This window comes from Coptis chinensis, chromosome 8, assembly GCF_015680905.1.
Source record: "Coptis chinensis isolate HL-2020 chromosome 8, ASM1568090v1, whole genome shotgun sequence".
Taxonomy (NCBI): Eukaryota; Viridiplantae; Streptophyta; class Magnoliopsida; order Ranunculales; family Ranunculaceae; genus Coptis; species Coptis chinensis.
Genome location: NC_141463.1, coordinates 91,980,970 through 92,000,854, shown reverse-complemented (window position 1 = coordinate 92,000,854; position 19,885 = coordinate 91,980,970). Strand labels below are relative to the sequence as shown.

The following is a 19,885-nucleotide window of genomic DNA, read 5'->3' as shown; positions in this document are numbered from 1 at the left end:
GAAGGACTTCTGCTTTTACTATGAATTGTAAATCTATGGAGAACTTCCCAGTTGTCCGACTGTACTATGACCAATCAATGTTCATAATCATGAACTATGAACAATGAGTGTGAATTTAAGTAGAGTGTGGTAGATGTTAGGACTGTCAACAGGCCGGACCTAAATAGAACACACCTAGGTCTAGGTCCGTTAGCAATACATGAGAACTGTTATTTTTGTCTAAAATTTATTGTGTGGCAAATACAATACTAACCAATATGGCTTACAATTTTCTATGTCAACTTTCAATAAATATAATAGATATATTAATAATATTAAATATAAAACACATAAACTATTATAGATTTTGGGTCGGGTCATTATCAGATCGGACATAGGTATATCCAGACTTGGCCCAATAATCTTATCGGGCTAAATTTAAAGTCTAAGTCTTTATCTTATCGGTTCGGATTCAATCGGCTTCAGGCTTGTCCTGGCCCATTGACAGCCCTAGTAGATGTCTTAACAGATCTGTTTATGAGCTTTCCCCATGTCTTAACAGATGTTATAACTTGGTTTAATAACTCTTCCACCTTGTTCACAACCGGTTTGTGTAGATTTGTCATTTGATTGTTCATAGTTCAAAATTATTGATTACTATAAACAATCAATGTTCATAGTCATAAGGTATGAATATACCCCGGGTTGTTTCGGCTGGGACATTTATATTTTTTTTCTTCAGAAATATATTTGGAGTAAACTAATCTGTTGTGAGGGCTGTAGCGATTAGTGATAGTTAATGTTATTCGTGCCAATTTGATACATGCGGATGTGCTTATGACGAGAAGCTGACACGTTATCATCGGAAAAAAAGAAGATGACAAGTCATATTTGGCGACTGCACTCAGCAAAGCACAGATACAAGGCAAAGATAAAGGAGATATCCATTAGTATTTAGAATAAAAGTATCCCTCATTTGATATAACTCACCAATAGTCTAGAATTGTAAGCTGAACAAGTACATTTTCTGTTTGTATATTGCAAATGGTTTCCAAACAAAGAAAGATGAACAAAAATTGAGAACAGATGAATGAGAAACCATTAAGATAAAAAAGGCAAAAAAGAAAAGCAAAGGGAAAACGGTCCTCCAAATCACTGTCGAAAGAATGGGAACCGTCATCACGGTCATTCTTACTCAACCAGGCGGCAACAATCAGCAGCTTGAAAGTTCCCGTCTCACTTATCACACTTTGGCAGAGAATAACTGAGTTAACTGCCACTATTTAGGATCCCAAAGAAGTCTTCTCGCTGCTGGTGGGCCAAGTCCAGGAATATCCCGTATATCCTTGTTATTTGGGTTTACAAGCTGAAATTTTAAAAGACGATGAACATGTCATACTTCATAAAGATTATGAGATGTGTATTGTTGGACAAAGTAAGCAAGTTAGCACAAAGATTAAATCCAAAAAATATTGTACAAAGTAGTACACCATTTGATGGTGAAGCAAGACAGATCTGATGATTATTATGACTACATAACTTGAGGGTAATGAACTGTAACGGGAAAAGGAGCAAACCTTCACGATGATGACTGCTATCACTCCAAGAACTATTATGAAGAGCAGGGCCATAATACAACGATCAGTTGCAACCTAAACAATGAAAATGCAAATCATTGAGTAAAGCACATTAGAGAATCTACATACTAGGAATCCATGAAAGTAGACAGAGAAGTTCAGTAAAAAACCTGTCTACCAATATCCTTGACCAGTTGAGAAGCTTTCTTGATGGAGAAATGGATGGAGTCCAGTTCGTTTACAATCCTACTCATTTGGTCCGTCTAAATACAAGACAACAGAAATTAAGAAAAGATACAGGATGAATAGCATAAGATTGAGCATAATCAACAAAAGGGGGGGGGGATTTACCCATCACGCACCTGTGCCTTAAGTGCAGCTGCAGTATCTGCTCCAACATTGACAGTGTCCTCAACAACCTGGACATTATGGAGAAGAAATTTAGATCTGTCCTCAAGAATGGAAGACAGAAGAGGATTAAAGAACAGGTTGAAGGTGTAATTGGGTATTCCATTGCTGGAATTTGGTAATCCAACACTGGTACCGGGTTCGGTGATAGTCATCACTAATTCATATAACTCAACCAGCAGGAGCAGCTATATCTTAAGCAGCTAATTCTTTTAAGTTTTGTCCACATTAGCAGGAACAGCTATAACCTAAGTAGATCAGGTTGAGAATAAGCGACTTGATGGAAACTAAACAAGTTGCCAAGAAACTCACTATCTACAATTTTATCTCCCTTTTTTCTTTATCTGGATATCACAATGGCTTTGATTAACTAGTTGCAACTACAGAATAAATGGAATGCAAAAGCTTGAATGAGAAAAATGACGGCATTAATATCTTGCGTGCGCAAATACAACATGAAAGAGAATAGGGATTTATCCAATCAGTGACATAATTTATACCGCAGAAACAGGTAAAGGAAAATTCGTCTCAGTTAAAAGTCAGGGAAGGAAGTTCTGTATTTGCAACACAAAAAGCTAAGCACTTGGCAACTTCACTTCTCGTCTTAAAGTTTTATAGTTGAGGTAACCATGTTTAAAGTATTGTCAAATGTCGAAAAATTACATTAAAACACTAACCTTTTTGGATCTCTCAATTACTTGATCAGTTTCATCCATCATGTTATTTCCAGTATCCATCATCTGTTGGTTGGTCATAGCTGCAGATTTAATATTGTTGCTTCAGGAACATTACAAATAGTGACATGCATATATACAATTGATGTCATCAAAGAAAATGATGATAAATGCTTACATGAAGCCACTAAACCATTGTCCTCTGCGTACCCTTCGCCACCAGGGCCATCAAAGAGATCCACTCTCTTAATATCAAGATTGCTTGCGTATCTATGACAAGAAAAGGCATAAACCAAATGCACAAAAGCATTAAAAAAAAATAAAAAAAGAAAATTGGGAGAGATTAAAATAATTATTAAAATGAGATCCAACTACATGGGCATCAATGGCTAGATGAATGAGAAAGCAGTACTGTACTCAATTACCAAACAACTAGACGAGCATCAACTGTCTCAAACCTATAATCGTGACATCCAGAAAATGACACTGGGACACAACAAAACTTACAATCGTTGCAACTTGTAAAGCAGAAATTAACATGTAACGAAAACTGGGATAGCATGAGCATTAAATGGTCTTTGTAGTTCTGTTTCTTGGTTTGTTGATTCTTTTCTTTCCCTTGTTTGCAGATTTCACTTCTCACCTAAAATACTTTCAAGTTTTGAACCTCCACCCCCCGAATAAAGCAGAATCTTGTTAGAGAGAGAGAGAGATGAAGCTAAGGCAACATGGTTCAAACCTTATAACAGACAAATGGATCTCTTCACAAATGAAATAGACGCACAAAGAGATTATCCTTCAGTAAATGGCATAAGTAACTTACTGCTTCTTCAATGCAACATAGGAGTTCAATTCTTTGATCTGCAATACAACAACCACCCAGTGTAACCAGGGATCAACATATGTTAAAAGGGGATGCGTCTGATATGTTGATTCTCAGATCAAAGACACTATAATGGGACCTTGTAACAAACAACAAACTCATGGAATGGGAATAGCTCACCAAGGACTGTTTTTTTTCATTAAGCATCTTGTTGGTGTCTGCAGTATTTCTACTCTCTTGTTCCTTCACTTCTCTATCAAACTCTTTAATAAGCCTGCATAAAAAAGAAACCAATAACACGGTATATGAATCACAAATATTTAAAAAACATCTAGGAAAATAATTGCTATCTGGTAACTCATGCTACAGACTTGTAAGAATCACTGGGACCACCAAGAAGTATCAGGCAATGAGCTGAAGGAAATGTCTGCACCAGTTCGAGTAATACACAAGTAGAACTGACTGCAGGAAGGCGGGAAAGGCAGTAGAACCGTGGGAAAATCTCCTACAGATAACAGTTTCATCTCGCCATACAGGATACAGCATTCATATTTAGCTACAGAGTGAACCAATCCATCCACCCACCATGTTACTTAAGATGCATTCATACATTGTTCCAGGCAGCTCTTGCTTCCTACCATGTGCATTATTTCTACTTTGCTGATGTATTAGAAGGGAACCAACTTCAACCACTACAACCTAGCAAACTAAATGTTATATTAGAAATGCACTAGGATCGAGGAACTCAGATTTTTCGAAAACACACTTGAGACCCAATATTACATCCCACTGCTAAATAAGATGACTTCTCTAAATACCATTTTAATCTTGGAAAATTCAAACTTAGTTATATACTATTAGCTGGATGTGCACCAGGTAGATAATAACAAATACAAACTTACAATGGAAAATCAAGTAAAGATTGTCTTACTCAGTATAACAAGAATAGCTTTTACCTCTTGCATTCCCGCATTTTTCCTGTAAGCTCTTCCAGTTGCCTGCTCTGTCTGCTTGAGTCTTTAACCTTTTCCAACTTTTGGAATCCATTTCTGCAAGGTATAACCCATAACCCATTAGCAATTAGCATCCATCTAAAGCAAGAAAGGTATACAACATTTTTCCAAAGCTAAAGACAACTAAAATATTACAAATAAATTCTGCTTAACCGCACTGGGGACTGGTTGCTCAGAGTAGTATCTTACAATATTTGTTCTTTTTCAGGAAATGGGACAACCAATATTAAAACCCATAGTCGGCACTGACATGAAAACTGCAGACTAATGACATCGATACATTTCTACAATCGATTACAGACTTAGTCAAATAGCTCATGGAAACAAGCTTGCTACAACCAACTTGTAATAATTACAGTATCCTAGTATCAAGACATTGCATGTTGTTAACAGGTAAAAATAATAATGGACACTTCAATTTTAGAAAATGAAAACAAAATTCTTACGATAAAGCTCGAAAAATATCACTGATTTGGCCATCAAGCTCAGCTAGCTCCACACTGATAGCAGACAGTTGATCCATGGTACAAACAGACTACTATACTGATAACACTCAAGTATCCATTTCCTTCACAGAATAACATAGTCCCATCAGTGTAAGGCAATATTTCAAAATAAGATAAGATTGGCAATTCATGTCCATATAATACATATTAAAATAGTCCATTAGGATAAACAGTATTGCCCAAGAAGTCATATTCTAGCAATCTTTCACACATTAATACATGTACATTACGAACAGTTAATCAATAAATGAATACTCAAGTTCAAAAGAATTTAACTTTGAAATGAGAAGAGTAGTTTTAATGGAAATGTGTATTGAAGTTTTGAGGCCATATGAAAATAGAAACACAATAAGGAAAAAAATGCACCTGAGAAAATGAGAAACCGGCCGAGATTAAATATAAATAAGCAGCTCAGAAACGAAGACCGATCGGATCTACGTTAGTTATTTGTTGTTGGATCTACAATGCAGATCGAAGATAAAACAACTTTTAAAAAAAAAAAAAAAAAAAAAGAGAATATTTAAGGTTGTTTTTAAATAAACAATGTTAATTTTTTATTTTATTAAAAAAAAAAAAAAAAAAAAAAAATAGACAGAGGATGGAAGATTCCGCGTTTTGAATAACGGAAATGGTTATTTTTCTAGCTTGTGTTGTCTTTGTTCGTAAAAAGTTTAATAGTAAGTTGAGTTGGACCGATCGGATAACACAAAAATTGGCAAAACCCAAAAATTTGTTGGTCAAAACCCGAACCCAACCCGAATTAAACGATATAGACCCGTAGATAAATATGATATGAGAAAGGGCTGTCAGATACACTCGTTGATGGTCTTGTCTTCAAGGCCCAATATATCTGATTGCTGATCTACGAGGTCCTGAATTAGTGGGTGGTACTTTCGTAGGCAAGTTGAATTATTGGAAGGCGTGTTAGAGCCTCTGTGATACGAATAGTGTAGTGAGTGACATAGCCACCCACCCACCCATGATGTTAGAACCGAGGGCTGCTTTCTCTATCTAACCCACTTAGTTTATCTGAAGGCATTTGAGCTTTGGTAAGCAAGATACTAGCCAAATACATGCCTTCACCGTCCATCCCAGATTCCTAGCTCAATAAGCTTAGATAGGCCCTTCTCGCCCCTTCACTAAAGAGTTTATTACCTAAAGGATTATGCACGATAGATAAGCACCAGTGAGAGCATTCCCAATGTAAACAACAACTTGTTATCTCCACATAGGTACCACATAGGACTATTTTCCTCATAGTTAGAGCATTTATAATGTAAGTCACTTTTTTTCATCTCCACGTAGGATTATTTCCACTCTTTGCTACATTTGTGATGAAAAACAATAAAATATTGCCCAATGCAGAGGTGACTTTAAACTTCGGATGGAATGTTTGATTTTGTCTGAATGTAAAAATTGAAAAAACGGTCAATGAAACATTCCGTCCGAAAAAAAAAAAAAAAATCTAAAAAACACTCAAGTCGGGACGGAATGAAACATTCAATTCAAAAAATATATATAAAAAAAATATAAATATAAAAAAAAAACGAAAAAATATATAAAAAAACACACACACACACGAGATAGAATCAAATATCCCGTCCGAAGTTCTCAACTCAGCTACTATCTCGGTAGCAACTGCTACTCTCGTTAGTTTTGACTTAGTGATGAGTCACCGTCATTGCCACCTTTACATTGGGCAAGGGTTTTTAGCTCCAAAGCGGTGAAAACTCTCAATTTCCCATCATACTCACTTTGCATTGGGAATGCTCTTACCTTTTTGGTGAGAAGCTACTAGGGGTTGTCCAACATTGCTATTATACATTATTATGATTAACAAAAAAGTGTCATCAGACATCTCAATCGACAAAAAACACTCGATCGAGAAGTTTAATAACGACATTCTCTTTTAGCAGTGAAGTTTATTTAAAAATTCTTGCAGGGAAATCTAACTCGAGCAAGCACAACCCTCAAAAACCACATAGTTCACAAAAAGGTGCGAGAAACCTTGATTTCGTGAACGGATTGAATGAACATGATCAAAAGGTACATGATCCTAGAATTAGACTACGAACGTTTGCTGCCATTACTTCAATTCCACAAATTTCGTACATGGTTTTAGATAGGGGAGCTAAAAAAAGCCTGCCCAATAGCCAAAAAAGCCCTCAAATTTAAGCTCTTATGTAATTTGAGACCCGAGCAAGCATTCATGTCTTAAGGGGAAAATACAGGCCTAGATATGGAAGCACGAGGGCGATCCTAGCCCTACCCTCTAAGGCCTTCACAATTTTTCTATATAATTTTATTTATATTTTGTTAAAAAGTAATTGTATAAATAGCAAAATGAAAAATGTGTTTTACATAAGTTAGCTAGTGCCTTGTGTATGCTCTTCCAACATTATATGAAAAATCTAGTTCAAAATAACAAATTGTTCCATTGCTGAGATATGAACCGGGTAACTTCTTTATGAATTGGCTATAATAAAATATAAATCAAAGTGATATGATATGATCATTGATATACGGTAATGAAGTTTTTAATCAACTTCAACTAATCAAATATGAATTGTTTTACAACCTACAACACCACATCATATTTAGTCACACATACACTTTATGGAATACATCGGCACATAAAAACTAGTAACAAATTTTTTGAATTTTATTATATTACAAATTTTAGCCAAATTATTAATTAAGCGCATTAACCAAAGTCAAGATTGAGAAAAACTATTATTTAAACATGACAATTAATTTATCACGTATCAATTTAGCAATATTATACTATAAATAAATAGTTTAAGAGAGTAATCATACCCGACCCTCAATTATGGAAGGTGAGGATTAGGGGCTTAGGGCCTCACAATTTTAGTATTGTCCCTCATAGGGCCGACCTTCGAGTCATGAGAGCTTTATGATTTGAGGCCCGACCAGTTTTACACCCCTAGTTTCGGTCATGCCAATTTCAAAAGCAACAACTTGGGAGGTAAATATAGCCGATGGTCACTCTACACTTAACTCCGATAAAAGTAGAAAAACATGAATGTTGTATTAAGGTAGAATGATCACACGTAGGGTGGCCAATGGATTGGTTTCAGATATTGGAAAATTTGAACTCGAACTAATAAGAAAATTGGAAACCAAAACCGAACCGAAATTGCTATTATTATATTTCATCCGAAACCGAACTGAACCGATAAAATATATTACAAACCAAACCGAACCGAACCAAAAACTATAAAATCAATTAATTTCAACTATACAATTGATAAACATATACAAAATTAATCATAAATATTTCTAAAATGTTATTTTTCGGTTCAAGTTTATATTGGTCTAGTAGAAGATAAACCCGAAACCAAATAAATATCTTATCAGTTCGGTTTCGGATCAGTAAAATGCAAACCAAATTATCAAAATCCAAACCATTTTTTTATTATCGGTTTGGTAACCCATTGACAACCCTAATCACACGACAGCCAGTGGACTTCCAACAAAGCCTGATTTCCGATGTTGTGACTATATATGGGGTAAAAATTAAAAAAATAAAAAAAAGGAAAAGCGGTCCGACACACTTTTCACTCTCCTTTCCATAATCTTGCTTTCCACTCACGCCTTCAACAAAAGCCAAAAGGAAAGCCCATCACTTTCAACTTTCATCATCATCAAAAAAAAAAAAAAAAAAAACCAACACAATCATTTCCTCGAAACCATCTCAAAAAACAGAACAAAAACAATATTGACTTCCAATTCATCATTTTCATTTTCATTTTCATTTTCATTTCATTATGGAAAAACCCAAATCAATCTTCAATCGATTATTCAACCGATCATTTACCTTCTCTTCTAATTCCAATCAAGAATCCAAGAAACCCCACCTCGACCGCTTCGCCTCCGTGAAGAAACCAATTTTAATAGAAAACAATTTCACCACTCCTGGAAATGTAAAAAACTTGTGCAATTCATTTGAAGCAGCAGCTTTATCTAGAAAGAAAAATAAAGATACCGAGCTTAAACGATCTTCGACTTCAAAGCATTTTAGCTCTTCCAATTCTTGGATTCGATTACCAGGTACACAAGATAGAATTGTTGTGTATTTTACTAGTTTACGTGGAATACGTAGGACGTATGAAGATTGTTATACTGTTATGATGATTTTAAGAGGGTTTAGAGTTCAGGTAGACGAGAGAGATATATCGATGGATTCAGCTTATAAGAAAGAATTGCAAAGTGTTTTAGGTGAAAAGTTTGTGAGTTTGCCCAGAGTATTTATACGAGGGAAATATATTGGTGGAGCTGAGGAAATTAAACAACTACATGAAGTTGGTGAATTGGTTAAGCTATTAAAAGGTTTTCCAGTTAAGGATACCCGAATTGTTTGTGAGAGTTGTGGGGATGCTAGATTTGTTCCTTGTTTTCATTGTAGTGGAAGTCGAAAGGTGTTTTGTGAAGATGATGATGTAATGAGGAGGTGTTTAGATTGTAATGAAAATGGACTTATGAGGTGCCCGAATTGTTGTTACTGAATTAGTTTCAGTTGCGGCGCTTTCTGGTGAGAATTTGCCTTTGTGTGTTTGTTAATGTATGGTTGGTTTTGAATGTAAGTCTGTGTTTGGGTCCTCTGGTTTCTATATGTATGTGTGTAGTTGTCGAAGCTTGGGTTTTCGTGTTCATTGTCTCTCTGAACAGCAGTTGAAGTTACACATTATGTAGCTCTTTTGCTTCCCTGTATATATATATGGTGTGAAGTTTGGCTAGAAAAGAAATAAAACAAGTTATACAGTTTGTTAAACTTTGTGTATAAATGAAAGCTTGGTTGTTCTTGTAAATCATCTCTGTTAGCAGTAGTAAATGGTGATCATTACATGTTCTTTCTTTTCTATGCGTATCAATTTCATATGAATGGTTTGTTAGCAAATGTATTAGAAATATAAAAAGCATGTTTGGAGTTTGATGTCTTAGCAATATCTCGTGTTTGATCGTGCTAAAATTTACAGTCTGTTTAATTTTTATTGAAGAAAGAAAATCTCTGAGATACAACTATATATGTTGAAAACCAGCCTTCACTTGCTATATGCTAAAGACCAGTTAGACTTACTTAAGTAAGTTGTATCTATAGACTGCTTCTCCCTGCATGTGTTTAAGTGTAAATTGTTTCTCCAGTCACTGCAAGGAACTACAGATTTTATTCTCTTTCACTCAATTGTCATATATAAATTAACTCATTTTCCCTGAACAATTTTGTAAAATGTGCATATTATTTTTGTTCTATATGGGGACTATAAATGCACTACTTTGGTGGTCGGATAGTTTTGAGGGATGGGGGTGTTGTTCTAGTTCATCAATGGGTAAATAAAATTAGCTCGTCAGTAGGGTTTACTTTTCTCGTGGGTAGAATAACTAAGATAATAACACGTTGTTAACGACTTACCGCCATACTGGTCATCCCTCTTGCACACATGGAGCAGTCCCTCTTTTTAGGGTCGCTTCACTCTTGTTCTTCCACCGCACCGCTCTCTGAAAGCCATTTTTTTTTTTTGTTTGTTTAAAAAATATATTGACCACGCATGATTGACGAACCCAACGTTCTTTTCTTTATCTCTCTTGATGGAGATCCCGTTCTCCAATATCTGTATCCAAGAAGAAGAACAGGTTCAGATTCATTTAAGATCTACACGTGTCCTCCCCATGTTTTAATTATATATATGTATGTTGAGATTGGAAAGTTTGACAGGTTTGTGAAGGTGGAGGAGTTAAGAAGAAGGGTATTTGTGGAAATGGAGGAGGAGTATGTGCAATTTGTTTGGACACTATTTCTCTTGAAGAAATGGCTCTTGTCAAAGGTGGCGAACATGCTTACTGGTTTGTCTCTCTTGTGAATCTATTAGCCTTTTTTTGGATCAGTTCTCTATTATTTGTTATTGTTGACTTGTATCCTGAGATGGGCAACTTACCATGAAAAGCCTTCTTGCCCTCAGTGTAAGCATCCATTTCAGTTCCTCAACATTCATCGCTCTCTCGATGGCAGGTAGAGCAACAGCTTCTTTTATCTTTTTACATATGTTGGAGAACCATGTTTGCCTTGTGATATACTAAAACTGTACTTTTCTCAGGATCCATGATTACATGTTTGAAGAGAGTGTTTGCCTGCTTCTTAGAGCAACCTGGTTTACACCATTGACAGTAGAAGCTCATGAAGAAGCTAATGAAGAGTTTGAAGATGTTTATCCCTACTATGAGGACGATATTGATGACCTGGATGAGGTTTTCTACAACAGGTCATCAAGTGTTCGTCGCTGGCAATCGCTCGCTGGGGAGATAATGGCTATGTTAGGGGGAGGGCGTATTGAAGCAAGGCCTATCAGCCGCTTTCAAGATCCTGATGCCGGTCCATCTCGTGGTCCTAAGAAGGAGGCAGTGAAAGATGCAACTGGGCGAAAAATATAACAAAAAACGGGCACTGAAACGTGAAGCAGCCGATAAAACTGCTGCAGCGAAACACCAAAGTCACCTGCAAAGGTTAGGACGCAACTGATTCCTTTCCTGGAAGTAAGGCGTTGTACATTTTTTACATAAAACCCGTGAATAATGATTAGTGATAATGATGTCATACCTTCTTTGGTTGAAGTGGTTTGATACTCCGGTTGCCACCCTGAGACCATTTGTCTGAATACAAATTTTATTCCCATAACCTCCTGTCCTTGTTATATGTTTGAAAGTTTCTTAGTTCATCAACACCGATGCATTCATTGTGTATATGGCTCAGTATATTTGCCTTGTTTAATCCATCTGTAGCAGGTTTTGAAATTCTACTTTCCTCTAATTGGTTCTGCTCATAAAGGATTGGATGTTTATTGGATTCCACTCAATTGTGCTGTGCTCTCGAGTATTGAGATCATATTTTGTACTAAGCGTAGGAGTACAGGCCTTAACGGTGGTTTGATTAGGGAACGGTAAAAAAAAAAATCCTAATATATGAAGGCAGAGAACGTAGCTCGCATGTGAGAGATGACTAGGGGACTGGATATTGTTTTGAATTTTGTGATGCTTGAGTAAGGGATGATTAAGTGTTGGTTGTTTGTATATGTCAATACAATCATACATCCCATCGTTTGTCTGGAAAAATTAAAATAAATCAAAAACACGATTTGATCTGTATATATATCTGTTGTGGTAATCACTATCGAATTTGTTAATATTTAAAAACTTGAATTGAAGAATGCTTTTTACTGATGAAAGGAAAACACACATGAGATAAATGGCCGAGAGATGGAAGACTAAACCAACAGTATGTGGGAAGGTTTTCCTCATAACGTCTCAAATGAATTATGCAATTTGGATGACATCAAGATTCCTGAAATTTTGCTTAAATGTTCAATCCTAAAGTTTTGTTAACATCTTTTATTTCCTAATATATCTTGTGTTGATTTTCTTAAAAAGACGGGATGCTGGCAAATATACCTGAAAAGTCTTGATGGGTGGCTTGTTGAGAATTGTGAGCTGGTTTTCCAACTCAATATCTTTGTTATCAGAAAAACTTCTCCCTCCTTCAACACCATATTGGAAAAGAATTAGGGCCAAACCCAAAACCACTATATTGATGATAACCTCCAAACTACTCATGATAAATTTTAAGCAACCCTCCAGTTTCTATGTGGAAGCGGAAGTATTTATCATGTAAGGTTAGAGTATTGAGATGCATTGCATTAATTGCAATTTAATAAGACCAGGATCACAAGGATTCTTACGATCATTCAACTTTTAGGCAAATGAATTTCAAACCAAAAGTATAGCCAACCCATCAAACTTTGCATAGATCCTATCGAGTATCGACACAGCTAAAGGCGTTTCTAATAAGTACTTATACTTTTAAGTCCATATGTTCCCCATCGGATTGACTTCTTTCTCTTTCAAATACATGAGAGGGGGTTGACGTCGACTATTAGACAGGTGGTGGGAATAAAACAGGCAAACTTCAAAATTATGAGTGCTTTTGATTAATTTCCTACTCTACTTAATATGTTGATATTCATTCACCAATGATTCAGTCACATTTACTCTCAAACAACATTTACCCAACACTACAGTTTACAGATTATCGAAAAAAACACACTACAATTTACTGCTTTGCTCATATATTCAACACCCAATTGACGCGTTATAATATGTTAACTGTATGAAAATCCACATAACAGCAAACCTTGAAGTAGGTTCACTTGCACAATAACTGTATTTATTTTTCTGGAAACAGCACTTTATTACACCTCACACTTTCCTCCAGGTCCTCAAACAAGAATGACGGCTTCAGGAATACCACGCCCGGATCATATAATTCTAGACCATAACAAGTACAACGTCAATATAACTCTCAAAACTATGTACAGGAGTGTAGTACATCCAATTTTCATCCTCATAATGAAGTGATCGAATATAGCAGGCCCTCTTATAGTCATCGTGAGGATAGTGTCCATTCCCCATTGGTGGACTATCATTTGGTGGCCCTCCTGCCAGTCCTCCCCAAGCAATTATAGAAGCACCCCCATCTAGTTGTGGAAGTAGAGACTTTGTAGAAGCAATTATAGAACCACCACCATCATTACGCGGGGTGGCTTCCTCCTAACCTCCCATATGATATATACAATTGGACTTGCATTCTTACATTTTAATGCTTACAGATTTGAAGGCTCTTTTATCTTCCATTTTTCCATACAAACCACATGAGAAGCTCAGACCAAATTGTAGACTAATCAAGTGCTCAGGTCAAATTTTCTGACGGTTAAATTGTATTTCGATTATGGAAGATGTAAAGTGCAAAGGCTGAAACTAACCCTATCTATAATGGACACACGGGTGCTAACTACTACACCTGAAATGTCTTGATGGGTGGCTTGTTGAGAATTTTGAACTGTCTTTCCAATTCGATATCTTCTTCATCTGATAAAATTCTCCCTGGCAAAGAATTAGGGCCAAACCCAAAACCACTAAATTGATAATAACCTTCAAACTACTCATGGTAAATCTTAAGCAACCCTCCGGTTTCAATGGTGGAAGTAGAACTATTTGTCATGTATATATAAAGTACTTAGATGAAATGCCATTACTTGTAATTTGATTCTATACTTGCTAATGAAGTAGGTTTTGATTTCTTAGTATGACCAGGATAGGAAATAATCTTTGAGTGTTTACAACCTTCAAGCTCCAACTGTATAGCCAACCCATCCAATTTTCCCTATGTTTGAGGTGAGGGAAATTCCGGGAACACCCTGAAAGGCCTTGACGGGACGGCAGGAACGAACTGTGAGGAAGACCAAATTATTCTCTAAGTCAACAAAAGCAACCAAATTATTCTACACGGCAAGACTGATGGAGACCTCTTTTTTAAAGGAGATATCCGAGCTTTTTTAAAGTTTTGAAGACTGAAACGGAGGATTTACATTTGTAAGTCGATCAAGTACACGTCGCAATGCTCCTATATATTACTACACCACATACCTTTTAGTTCATACAATTCGCAAAGATGATTTCAAGCCAGGCATTTACAGTATTTAACTTTTACACCATCTTCCTACTCTTCAACCAATTGATGTCCCAAACAAAACCTTGTATGGCCACCTCTGGAAATGAGACTGATCTTCACTCTCTAATCGCTATTAGAGATGGAATTCAAGGCGGCTTAAGCTCGTGGAACCAATCTATTCATTTCTGTCAGTGGCAAGGCATTACATGCGGCAAGCGTCATCAAAGAGTCATAAGTTTGGATCTTTCCAGCCAGAGTTTGGTTGGATCGTTATCGCCTCATATTGGAAACCTCACTTTCCTAAGGTTCATCCGCCTATGGGACAATCAACTCTACGGTGAGATTCCACAAGAAATTGGTCGGTTGTTTCGTCTTCAAACACTCAATCTATTCAATAACACTTTCGAAGGAGAAATTCCAGTCAATCTAACCCAATGTACTGAACTCAGGCACATTACTTTAAGTCGGAACAAATTGTCAGGGATTATTCCGGCAAAGTTTGGCTCATTGTCAAAGCTTGAATTCTTGCTTATTGAAAAAAACAATCTGACAGGAGTGCTACCCTCTTCTTTAGGTAATCTTTCGTCGCTTCAACGCTTCTCCACATCTGGAAATAATATGGTTGGAAGTATTCCAGCCAGCTTTGGTAGACTGTCAAGCTTACAACTATTCGGTGTTGGAGCTAATTTACTATCTGGTGAGGTCCCGTTAACAATTTTCAACATCTCATCCTTGAATATCTTAGCAATTTTCGACAACCAATTTAGTGGTAGTCTTCCACCAGACATGGGCATCACTCTTCCTAATCTCGTCGGTTTCTATGGTGGTGGAAATCAACTTTCTGGACTACTCCCAGTTTCATTAGCTAATGCTTCTAAACTCCAAGATTTTGATATTTTCCGAAACAATTTCGAAGGACAAATTCCTAAGGATTTTCAATTCCCTCAAACTATTGAACGGCTAAATCTTGGAAGCAATCATCTAGGAACAGGAGAAGCTCATGATTTGAGTTTTATCACTTATTTGACCAACTCCAGTAATCTAAAGGTATTGGCCTTGGGCCATAACAATTTCGGAGGTGTATTCCCGAACTCTATTACCAATCTCTCCAACCGAATGCAGATATTGACTCTACGAGCCAATCAAATATCTGGAATTATCCCAGAAGGGATTGGGAACCTGGTCAGTGTGTTTATATTAGATGTCGTGTCTAATAACTTTTCCGGTAGTATTCCATTTTCTATTGGAAAACTTCATAGTTTACAAGGGTTATATCTGTCCGAAAACAAATTATCTGGACCGATCCCATCTTCTCTCGCAAACAATACTAAATTGAATCTATTGTATTTGGGAGGGAACAGACTGGAAGGAAACATTCCTTCAGGTCTTGGTGCTCTTAGCCAATTGCAAGAACTGCATTTGGAACAGAACAACCTAAATGGTACCCTACCAAAAGAGATCTTTAATATTCCCACTCTGCTTCGTCTTTTCTTCTCTATGAACTCCTTAACTGGTTCCCTAGCTTTAGAAGTAGGAAAACTGAAAAATCTTGTTGATATCATGGTGTCTGGAAATAAGTTGTCTGGTTTAATACCTAGTACTCTTGGTGAGTGTTTGAGTTTGGAAAATGTATACTTGGACGGAAATTTGTTCGAAGGGATAGTTCCTCAATCTTTGAGTTCTTTAAAGAATGTCCAAGGGTTGGATCTATCAAGGAACAACTTGTCTGGTGGAATTCCAAAATATTTAGAGGGCTTTCCATATCTCCGGCGATTGAATCTATCCTTCAATAAACTTGAAGGTGAGGTGCCAGTGAACGGGATCTTTAAAAGTGCAAGCAATTTTTCAATAGCTGGGAATTCTGATCTCTGTGGGGGTATACTTGAACTGCAATTGCTGCCATGCCGATTTAACAAATCTGTAAAGCAAGGTGTAAAAAAACATGGAAGGTCCAATCCTTCCAGGATAGCAATTTTGATCAGTGTGGTTGTGTTCATTCTTTTGGCATCAGGTTCTCTAATATTTTACTTGAGAAGAAAAAGTAAACTTAAAACGGCTTCTTTGCCATCATTTACTGATCGGCATCTCAAGGTCTCATATGGAGATCTTTCTCAAGCGACCGGTGGATTTTCTCCGGCTAATTTTGTTGGTTCGTGGGTTTTGGCAAAGTGTATAAGGGAATGCTTAACCAAGATTTGAAACCGTTGTTGTTCTTTATTAAGGTGTTCAAACTTCAATTGAGAGGAGCTTTAAAGAGTTTCGGTGGCAGAGTGTGAATCATTAAGTAATATCCGCCATCGAAATCTTGTTAAGATTCTAACTTCTTGCTCTAGTGTGGATTACGAAGGAAATGAATTTAAAGCACTAGTCTTTGAGTTCATGCCAAATGGAGGTTTAGATAAGTGGTTGCATCAAGAGATTAGGGAACAAGATGAAGAATCGAATTTGAACCTACTTCAAAGACTAAATGTCGCCATTGATGTTGCTTCTGCGCTTAACTATCTTCATCACGAGTGCCACGTTTTAGTTATTCATCGTGATCTAAAGCCAAGTAATGTGCTTCTTGATAATGATATGGTAGCCCATGTTGGTGATTTTGGCTTAGCAAAGCTTCTTTTGGGATCAATAGAGAACTTGCATGATAATCAAAGTACCTCAATAGGGGTAAAGGGATCTATTGGCTATGCCGCTCCAGGTAGGAATTTAAAGATCGACGTATGTTGATTTCATTCTTTTTTACAATTCATAAATGCATGAATTTAATATCTAGTATACCGCATCATTAGTTATAATTTTCTGTGCAGCCTCATTTTAGTGAAACTCAATTCTTTTTGCCTCTTTTTTCTCTAGTTAAGTTCGACGCCATTAACACCCTAGTTACAGGAGTGCCTTGGATAGTTGGATGTTTTAAGCTCCAAAGCTTATAGCATAGTTATTTAGATAGTCAATCGAAAAATAATAATTATGTAGATATCTTAAAAGAGGAAAAAGGAATTGGACGTTAGAGCAAATGAAAAGTTGTCAAAAAAATCTATTAACTTGATCTAATTATTTTTCAATCCATGTAAGTTGAATTAAAACTCTAAAGATCGATGATGAATAAACTGTGAATGTGGTGGTAATTATGCTAGTTTGGTTACTTTTATTAATATCTTAACTGACGATTGTGGGGACCTTTTTAATCTCTCTATAGTAGAATGGATGTAACACATTACGGTATTAATATTATATATTTTTTATTTATTTATTTTTCTTTTTGCTGGACAATGGCTCTTAATATACATTTTTTTTTCCCATTTAAATGGTTTACTAAAAACTAGTGATTGATGTATATATTGCAGAATATGGTATGGGAGTTGATGCATCCATACAAGGTGACATGTACAGTTATGGAATTCTGGTGTTAGAAATGTGCACAGGAAAGAGACCAACCGATGAGATGTTTAAAGACGGTTTATGCCTTCATAACTATGCTAGCAACGGTTTGCAAGCTCAACTTATAAAGATTGTAGATCCAATACTTTTATCTGAAGGAGATGACACTTTAGGAGAGACTAATAACATCATAATCGGCAGTCATAGAAGAACAAAACTGCTAGAGTGCATGACTGCAATAGTCGAATGGGGGTTGCATGTTCTGTGGGAATCACCATCGAGAGAATGGATATTAGAGATGTCTGTAGGGAATTGCACGCCATCGAGATACATTTGTTGGTACTACGATTTTAGAGAACGTGAACTGACTCCAACGACGGTTTAATTGAAAGGTAAAGTCACATCTCTTACAAAATAAATGAATATGAAAGAGATACAGAGCGCAGAAGAAGTTAAATTAGTGTTTTTCTATGTAATTTTTCCTTCATTTATGTTCTTCTGAAACATTCATAACTTGGTTAGAGCTTCAGCAAACAACAAACGGTATCTCACAGCTTCAACTGCTGGTGCTATTTTAAAATGCCCAAGTCTGAGACACAAAGCAAGGAGGGGAAAAACCAACCCCCACCAGGTCTCTACTCAAATTTTATCTGTTTTAATTTTTCCCCACAAACAGATACATATTTTTGTCCATCGTTTCATAGCAGTTCAAATTGAGTTTTATTGAATAATTATGTTTTGTGATTTAAGGATATCCAAGTGAAAATCCAGAGGGGAAGAGGAGCTGTTGCCCACTGTCAAAAAAAAGAAGGGTGATAGAGGTTTCATCGAGGGATGGTACACTGTCAACTTTTCATACTCTTAGCAAGTTTATCATGATCGATTACCTATTCAACTATCTAGATCATTGGAAATGACAATCCTCTTGCAAAAATATAGCTATTGTTGCTCCTTTTATATTCTAAGCACTTGTTTTTTAAAACTGGTGCAGCCTCTTTGCCTTGTGTTGCTGTTGGCTTTGTGAGGAGTGTTGCTACTGATGGAAACCGTAAATGGAAAGATGAAAGGCAGAGGTCGTTTGTGGCATCAGTTAACTAGATCGTATTTCATAATATGTGATCTGTATTGATAGTAGTATTTGGTGGTGATCGAGCGAATGCAATATACTTATTGACAAAATTATGTACCAGCGCTCAAGCATGTTCTAAATTGGATCTGAATACTTTTGAATTCTTGTTAAACGATATTGTTCTAGTTCGATTGTAATATATAATTCTCTTGCTATTGTAGCCTGTAGGTGTGGGGTGCCACTAACATGTTAAGTTGGCATTTCTGTGAGCCAAAAAATGTTTTGTTTAAATATCAAAACAAATAAGTAGATAGAGGTAAGAGAAGAAACAAAAAAAAAACGATTGTGGGGCAAAAGAAGAGGCAAGATTAATGAAGAGATTGACTCATAAGCCAACCAATTTGAAGACTGAAACCAAATTATTCTACAAGTCAACCAAATTAACCAAATTAATTTATAAAATGACAGGCAAGATGATTTACAACTCACCAATGCTCCTAATTCTTATTTTGCCCCGATGATTTCAAAGGCAATTCTTAATGGAGTTTATTATACACCACAAAAATAATTGAAGACCATCCACGTCGCAATGCTCCTATATATTACTACACCACATACCTTTTAGTTTATACAATTCGCAAAGATGATTTCAAACCTGCAGGCATTTACATTTTAACTTTTACATCACATCATCTTTTAACCAACAAATAAAACCTTGTATGGCCACCTCTGGAAATGAGACTGATCTTCACTCTCTAATCGCTATTAGAGATGGAATTCAAAGCGGCTTAACCTCCTGGAACCAGTCTGCTCATTTCTGTCAGTGGCAAGGCATTATATGCGGCAAGCGTCATCAAAGAGTCATACGTTTGAATCTTCCCAGCCAGAGTTTGGTTGGATCGTTATCGCCTCATATTGGAAACCTTACTTTCCTAAGGTTCATC

The 19,885-nt window shown here is 36.3% G+C and overlaps 4 protein-coding genes across 8 annotated transcripts; 3 read left to right on the top strand and 1 right to left on the bottom strand.

Annotated features, from left to right (window-relative positions):
- Positions 1-932: 932 nt before the first annotated feature.
- LOC147484391 (putative plant SNARE 11) lies at positions 933-5,503 on the bottom strand. Its single transcript, XM_086577169.1, has 11 exons — positions 5,347-5,503; positions 4,921-5,042; positions 4,418-4,510; positions 3,642-3,735; positions 3,462-3,499; positions 2,817-2,908; positions 2,642-2,721; positions 1,919-1,975; positions 1,727-1,819; positions 1,557-1,631; positions 933-1,345 (listed from the first exon to the last, which is right to left on the bottom strand). The coding sequence occupies exons 2-11, from the start codon at positions 4,995-4,997 to the stop codon at positions 1,259-1,261; spliced, it is 786 nt and encodes a 261-aa protein (XP_086433295.1). The 5' UTR covers positions 4,998-5,042; positions 5,347-5,503; the 3' UTR covers positions 933-1,258.
- A 3,200-nt stretch (positions 5,504-8,703) lies between these two features.
- Positions 8,704-9,772, top strand: LOC147484390 (Glutaredoxin family protein). Its single transcript, XM_086577172.1, has one exon. It carries the CDS (start codon positions 8,769-8,771, stop codon positions 9,504-9,506), a length of 738 nt encoding a protein of 245 aa, XP_086433298.1. The 5' UTR covers positions 8,704-8,768; the 3' UTR covers positions 9,507-9,772.
- Positions 9,773-10,422: 650 nt separating this feature from the next.
- On the top strand, positions 10,423-11,832 carry LOC147484389 (uncharacterized). The gene is made up of 5 exons (XM_086579744.1): positions 10,423-10,632; positions 10,715-10,840; positions 10,902-11,008; positions 11,094-11,268; positions 11,405-11,832. Exons 1-5 carry the CDS (start codon positions 10,588-10,590, stop codon positions 11,513-11,515), a joined length of 564 nt encoding a protein of 187 aa, XP_086435870.1. The 5' UTR covers positions 10,423-10,587; the 3' UTR covers positions 11,516-11,832.
- A 2,541-nt stretch (positions 11,833-14,373) lies between these two features.
- LOC147484388 (uncharacterized) lies at positions 14,374-19,156 on the top strand. Of its 5 annotated transcripts, XM_086577160.1 has the most exons (6): positions 14,374-14,834; positions 15,072-17,192; positions 17,839-18,264; positions 18,395-18,503; positions 18,623-18,709; positions 18,864-19,156. In XM_086577160.1, exons 1-2 carry the CDS (start codon positions 14,498-14,500, stop codon positions 16,694-16,696), a joined length of 1,962 nt encoding a protein of 653 aa, XP_086433286.1. In that variant the 5' UTR covers positions 14,374-14,497; the 3' UTR covers positions 16,697-17,192; positions 17,839-18,264; positions 18,395-18,503; positions 18,623-18,709; positions 18,864-19,156. The 5 variants fall into 5 exon arrangements, with proteins under 5 accessions (XP_086433286.1, XP_086433284.1, XP_086433285.1 ...); XM_086577158.1 differs by having other exon boundaries at positions 14,375-17,192; XM_086577159.1 differs by lacking the exon at positions 18,395-18,503 and having other exon boundaries at positions 14,375-17,192.
- Positions 19,157-19,885: the final 729 nt, after the last annotated feature.

Excerpts from the sequence above, each read along its gene's own strand:
- LOC147484391 (XM_086577169.1), bottom strand. The coding sequence starts at position 4,997 with ATGGATCAACTGTCTGCTATCAGTGTGGAGCTAGCTGAGCTTGATGGC. Across the intron at positions 2,722-2,816 it reads CAATGGTTTAGTGGCTTCAT|CTATGACCAACCAACAGATG; the intron begins GTAAGCATTTAT and ends TTAAATCTGCAG. Across the intron at positions 1,976-2,641 it reads TAATTGAGAGATCCAAAAAG|GTTGTTGAGGACACTGTCAA; the intron begins GTTAGTGTTTTA and ends CATAATGTCCAG.
- LOC147484388 (XM_086577159.1), top strand. The coding sequence starts at position 14,498 with ATGATTTCAAGCCAGGCATTTACAGTATTTAACTTTTACACCATCTTC.
- LOC147484389 (XM_086579744.1), top strand. The coding sequence starts at position 10,588 with ATGGAGATCCCGTTCTCCAATATCTGTATCCAAGAAGAAGAACAG. Across the intron at positions 10,841-10,901 it reads AAGGTGGCGAACATGCTTAC|TTGTTGACTTGTATCCTGAG; the intron begins TGGTTTGTCTCT and ends TATTATTTGTTA. Across the intron at positions 11,269-11,404 it reads TCTACAACAGGTCATCAAGT|ATGCAACTGGGCGAAAAATA; the intron begins GTTCGTCGCTGG and ends AGGCAGTGAAAG.
- LOC147484390 (XM_086577172.1), top strand. The coding sequence starts at position 8,769 with ATGGAAAAACCCAAATCAATCTTCAATCGATTATTCAACCGATCATTT.